General features: G+C 40.5%; 1 protein-coding gene across 1 annotated transcript in view; it reads right to left on the reverse strand.

Moving 5' to 3' along the window:
• PIK3C2G (phosphatidylinositol-4-phosphate 3-kinase catalytic subunit type 2 gamma) overlaps positions 1-6,371 on the reverse strand; it is a 212,448-nt gene extending 206,077 nt beyond the window's left edge. Inside the window, 1 exon segment of the mRNA XM_086610772.1 lies at positions 5,712-6,371. Coding sequence (XP_086466898.1) covers positions 5,712-6,371 — 660 coding nt within the window.
• Positions 6,372-6,794: the final 423 nt, after the last annotated feature.

Raw genomic sequence — 6,794 nt, forward strand, 5'->3', positions numbered from 1 at the left:
AAAGCATCAGCTACCCTGGGTTTAACATTTATTTTTTCCCTCTTCCATGTAGAACACAAGGAATTTCAGACAAAGCTTTCAAAATTCACCTAGCGTCAGACCACAGATGACTCTAAATGCAGAAGATATATACCTAGTTTACAAAAAGGAGAGGGGACAAAGTGAAGCTTATGCTGTAATTGAGTTTTAATTCTTATTGTCTCTCTTTCTCCCCTGAAAGGAAGATCAGGATTTCTTCAAACTCTACAAACCCGCCAGGTAAGTCCCTACAACAGATTGCAGGAAGTCAGTGTATTCTGTTGAACATGAAAAATCCCCAGATACTTTCTCTAAACTTGGAGAGCACAGGTCTGTGCCAATATTTTGGGTCAAAGCACTCTTTTGTCTGTTTGCCACATCACCCTCCAGTCAGAACGTTATCTCCAGGAAAGAGCTTAATACTATTACATCTGCAAGCCCGTTCTAACGCTGTACATATAGACACACACAACGCTCAACTGAGGCATCAACTTTTAAACCCCTTCAGAAAGAGAAGCAACTAATGACATGTCACAGAAGATATGGCAAAAGATGTATTTTATAATTTTAATAATAATTTATACACAAGTATGTAAATTTATAAAAATAAATAATAAATTAAAAAAATCCATATTTTTTCCTGGACAAGGAAGAGCAATATGCCTGAAAAGATGCAGGCAGTGAAATTTTAGTTACAGTTTATAATATTGAGTATGTATAAAAGATGAAAAATCTGTTGGGAGCTGGCATTGTGGGGAGATCACAATGACAGAACTGAAAGCTCAGAAGTTACAAAACTTTTATAGATACCACCAGTCTTGGGTCTCATTGTATGTAGTGTTTTCATTAACCACAATAGCACAAACATTAGGAGAGCGCTTATGAAAAACTCAAAGATAATAAGGGGGCATCATCAACAGAGGGAAAATTTGAAACATCTGGTAGGGAAAACAATGGATAACCCTGAGGGTTGAAATAAGACAGTGAAATTAAATTTAGCAATCCAAATTAGTGATCCATCGCCCTCTGATTCTAAGGACTGCTGAAAAAGCTCCTTCAAAAGTCACTGAAAACGTAGCACCTCCACTAGTTCTTTTTTTTCCACCTTGGTTAGACATCTTACAGTTTACCTCAGCAGACAGCAACAAAAACTCCCGATGGAGGTTCACTACTTAGAAATTATGAACAATTTGATCACAGTAATGGCCTCCCAAAATTAGGTAGTCATTAAAAAAAAACCCACAACACAAACAAAACCAAACAACAACAACAAAACATTCCCGATCACACATCAGGGTAGATAGTTTTACAAAAAGATATATTGACAAGGCTCTAGGGAGTTGGCATCTGGGATGTTGTGTACAATATGTTGTGTACCCCTACGTTCCTGATGGAGGAATTCAAGTTGGAACAAGCTCAGAGAGATATTTCTGTGTTTGTGGGCAACCTCTACAGCCAGGAGCAGGAGCACAGCTGGCAGCTAAAGCTACAGCAGTTTTTGCAGCAGGGGCACAAAGGGAGCCCAGAACCTGCACTGAAGCCTACACAGCCACGGCAGTGACATGCCACGTGGTGCAATCTCCATCACAGGGCGCAGAAACTCACCCTGCAGACAGCAGAGACTGACCCACATGGAGCTCCAGAGGAAGGATGCTGCAGCCCAGGTCTCTGGCTTCAGAGCTTGGCTGGTGCCTCTCTGTGGGGCTGGCGACAGCAGTGGTGTTGCTGGTGGGAGCTGTGCTCTGGCTGCTGTTGAGCTGCTGATGAAGGAGCTGCAGAAGCTGGAGAGCAGCCAGAAGGAGGAACAGGAGACTGACAGTGACTCTACAGAGCTAAGGACCACCCAAGCCCTGTGCTGCAAAGGAGGGACAATTTGAGACTACCCTACAGGAGTAGGGTGGATGGAGGCTCCCACAGGAGGGAAGACTGGAAACCTGCTGCTTCCAGCAACACAAAAAGTGTCCTTTTTCACCTGCTGTTCTGTCATCACAAAGGATGTACAGTGCCCTGGAAAAAGTGCATGGGGAAAAAAAAAGTGGATAAATGAAAAGCTGAGAAAACTGGGCCACAGGTAAGAAAAGGTGAGGCTGGAACACAGCATAATATCTTCATGGACTGAAGATATTAAAAGGGCAAAACCACATTTGAGAGCTGAGGAAGGAGGAACAGAGAGGAATTAAGCAAGGAGAGGGCCAAGACCGGGAAAAGATAGTTTGCCATAAGGACATGGGCATGGATCCTCAAGTTCATGGCCTGAAGAAGAATGCGATAAATACGTACTAAAGGACGGCAAAAAGGAGTTTGACAAAGCTGGAATCCAGATCCTCTTCTGCAGGAGACAGAAGTAACACAGCAGCCCTCTCGCCTCTCTGCACCTTTGACGGCAGCATTTCCAAATGAATCCTAATGGCAAACAGGCATCCTCTGTAGACCAGTAATAATCTACACAGAAGGAATTAATATACCACTGCCAACGCACTCAAATTTGTTCTGGTGGCAGAGTTGTACTTAGCAGATATATAGTTCCAATTCCACTGATGAATCATGTGGGTGAGAGATTTAGTTTTGTCATTTCTCTTCTCAGGTGTCCAGAAACTTTAATTTCTCCCCATTACATATAAGGTAAAACATTAATTACACGATCACACGTCATTTTTATGTAGAACTCAAGTCTCCACTCATTGCAAACATCTGAAAGCATGCAGTGAATGAGACAGAGAATTGCATACGGGGAGAACTGACGACAAGAGGGATACAGTAACAGAGTGCATCCCTGGATGACTGGAATTTATCTTTTCTCATCCACAGATTTCTCACATTATGCTAACCAAGTCACCTGACCCATTGTTCTCAAATAGGAACACTAATTGTGTATTTCTCATTTCTGGGGCACCTACACTGAAATCATGAAGTCTGGTCTGATGATTTGGCTTGTGTGAAGAAGTGCGCCTTGCTAGTTATTCTGAAAACATTAGACCCAAAATATCACAGATGGCGCAGTCAAATCTACTGGATACTTTTTAGGTTGTACTTTAGTTTTCTTTCTGCTATGGAGAAAATAAAACTTCTTTTCACAGGGATGTTATGAAGACAATTTCTTTAGTATTTTTGAACATCTGACTCGGTGATGGCAAGGCCAGAGAAAATTAACATTTCCTTTATTACACTGGACATATTTTGATTAGCGCACATTAAATAAAGCCTAGGGCCACACAACTGCATCTAAAAGCTGAAGATCAGAATGACAGTATGATTTCAGCAATGTGAAAATTTCATCTTGTGTCCCTATGACCTATCTCAGTGCTCATCTCCATGTTTCAGTGTCCTTTCAATTTCACTCTGTCTGCAGTTCTGGTTCTCATCTCCTACTACTCAGATGTATCATTCACTCGCTCTGGACCTCACCAATCCAATCTGTGCCCATTGTTCTCCCTCTGCTGTGGTGCTCCACTTTTGCAGCCACTCTGACAGTCTTACTCGGCGTCAGCCCTGTCTTATCTTCTCCAAAACTCCCAGATCAGTAGCATCTAGTTACTTCCTCACAGAGGTTTTTTTTTACCCTTCCCTCTCTCAACATTCTTTCCCTCTTATTTTCCCTTTTTTATCATCTCAAGGTTCAGCTGCCAGCCCCTTGCCTTGGCTCTCTTTCTATCCTGACATGGATGTTTCTCCCTGAAGGAATTCCTGCGACCACACCGATTTTTCTGCTACAAATCAATTCTCTCCTCTTTCCCATTTTTTCCACTTTTAGCTAAACAGCTCAAATACTTCCCTGACTTAATCAAATCCTCCCACACATTTGATTGTAGTCGCCTTGACTCGCTCATCTCTTCTCTTCCCTCCCCTATAATTCTCTCCTCCTCCATCACAGAAGCGTTTGTGCCTGTTCTTATATGCCTGCTTCCTCTAACACCTCTTCTTCCCATACCACAGTTTAATCTCCTCCTGCTTGCTTGTATCCCATTATTTTCTACTTTTCTCATGAGAAGGCTTGTTCTTTTCATCATAATGTCAGCATGCTTTAGTCTTCCTATCATAAGCAAAAACCAACAACAGCCTTTTGTCTCTCCAGCTATTCATCCCCTCCTCTTTTGTATTCATCACTGAACTTCCAAAATGAGGAGCCTGGGATTAGTCTTAAGAGTTCCTGTCCTCAGATATATTTTCCCACTCGCCTCCCCATCTGTCTGGGTCTGCAGATGTTTACTTCCATAGTTCTCTCTATGAACAGACATAGAAACAAGTCAATCAAGTGTCTCTTCCCCTTTGCTTTATGATACTGTGATCACCAGGAGTTAAAAGCAGAAGGTGAACCTAAACTGTCTTTTAATATTCATGGTGCAGAGGTATCCTGTAGGCTATTTCAGGATTCCTATAATGATTCAGAATGCTAACAAGGACTAGAGGAAAGGGAGGATTTATCATTTTCTTCCTCCTTCCCTGTGTCAGGATTTTGAAGGAAGGAAAATGAGGAGATACATAACATCAGAAAGAGCCATGGGAGTCCCATAAGACATCATTATTAAAAACAGCAAAGCCACAATTGGAGCTATGAACACCTGATGGAAGGAGGAAAAAAGATAAAGTCTTTGTTTCAAAAAGACAGTTAAAGGTAGAGTATATGTCATTCGATCCAGCTTCCACAGTTATAGCAGATAGGTCTATTTTTAGGAAATAATTATATGCAGACACATAAGTGCATGCAGAACATGGCGGAAGCAGGACATACTATGCCTTATCTCTCAGGATCAGGATATGTCAGACAAATTAGACATAGAGACAAGAACCTGGCTCAACAGAAAAACGACTCAGCATAATGTATTGTTATTTTGAATCTCAGGTTTCATATCAGGTCATATAGATTTGTTATCTCTTTCAAACACATCTTACTCTACCATTTCTGTACTTATCCCTCTGTGGTATTTTTATGGTTCAATAAGCCACAAAATGAACCTATTGGAGCATTCTAGACCATAATCTAGATTCTCCTCTGGTGTAAAATGGCCAGTTTCCATTATAGTAGATGGAGTTACTTCATTTTATACTAGGTGAGGAACTGGCCCTATTACTTTAATATGAAGTCTTTTTTAGTAGGTAGGTTGCAGAAATGCTTTGACATTTTAAGTATAAGTTGGTTAAAACATGAAACATGCAGATTCTGCCAGTATAAAATTCTCATTAGATAGCTAGAGTAGGCACCTAGCCTTCAAAAGTCATTTTTTATGGTCTGCTGGGTTCTCTTCTGATATTAGAATCAAAGGAAGAGGATGCTCAGAGGTTTTCATCCTGTATAAAAATATCTTAACTAATCAAATATTGTTTGTTAGAAGGCATCCCTCTTGTAAAGATACAAAAAATCAGTGGGAAATTCTGACTGCTGAGAAAACAAGTTACACAATTATTGGAAAATATACCTGACACTTCCCTGCACCTCTATCTTTGGAAGTAAGAAAGACCAAATAAGAAGTCTCACAGATGCTTTGGCCAGCTGAATCGTAAGACACATGATAAAAACCCTTTACAGGACCAAAAGCTTTTGCTTCCCCCAAGCATAAATGTTTAATTTTTCATCAGGTCTTTAAATCAAGTGCTTCTAATCCATGTTGCATCAGTGTGAGTAAATACACAAAGTGCAAGGACACAAAAAAGAATCAAGAACTTTAAGCACTGTTAATATGAGAAAATTGAAATACCTCTGTGTCACTTCCAGAGCTGCTGGGCCAGGTAGGTCTCATGTTGCATCTTCTGGAAGTGTCAGTGAAACAAGCTTGCCCATTTCCACTTTCATCTCTCACTTCCTGTCCAAAACGGTAGTTGTCTAAGAAAATGGGACATTGAGCACCTACGTTGTCAACGCCTATCTGAAACCCCAGATTTGTGTTGCATCTTTCCACATTTGAATGAAACACGTTTGTGACTGGAGTTACACTATTCGCTCCATAGATTTCTCTCTCTTGACTGTAGGGATAGCGATCCTCTAGAGAGAAGTTTCCGAAATCAGATAGTGAAGATGATCTGAAGCCAGTCATTGGTGACACTGTGCCTTGTTGCCAGTGAGTGACAGGATATCCAGGATAAAGTTCACCATAAGCAACTGGAGGCTGACCACAAAACTGCTGCTCAGGAGCATTCGGACCAAAGATATCTGATGGAAAAAAAAATTCTTCATGATGATGTGAATGTGATGAACCATAAAAAAAAAATTCATTGCTGACTTCATCAACTATTCTATCGAATCCTAGACGAATCGCTCCAGCAGAACCAGAGTGGTACATTGGGTAGGATGCGTGGTCCCCAGGCTGTCCTTCACAAAATTCATTGTGTGGAAAAAGCACCCTCCCGAAGTATGCCATGGTTGATTCTTCTCTTTGGTCTTATTAATCCTCAAGGAAGTCTTACAATAGCTCCAAGGTCAAGAGAGTAACGTTCAGAACTGGAGCTACATACCCACTGAAATGAAGCACAGAATAAAAGTTAAACCCAAGAATATCTAGTATAATGAAAGCAGTACACTTCTTTTATTTTTTTTTTTTTGCTTTAGAGCTTTGTCTGCAATGTGGAAATATTTTCATAATCTGGAGCTTCAATATTCTTTTGCCTGGTCCTTATTTCCAGATGTATTTGAATAATCATCATCGTCATCATCATCATCCCAAATATTAGCAACAGGATGCCTGAAACAATTGATCTAAATACTAAAACACTAATTTCTGACAAAGTTAAATCTCTGTATTATTTCCATTATTTTACACTTGTATAGCACATTTAATGCAGGA

This window comes from Tauraco erythrolophus, chromosome 4 (assembly GCF_009769465.1).
Source record: "Tauraco erythrolophus isolate bTauEry1 chromosome 4, bTauEry1.pri, whole genome shotgun sequence".
NCBI classification, from domain to species: Eukaryota; Metazoa; Chordata; class Aves; order Musophagiformes; family Musophagidae; genus Tauraco; species Tauraco erythrolophus.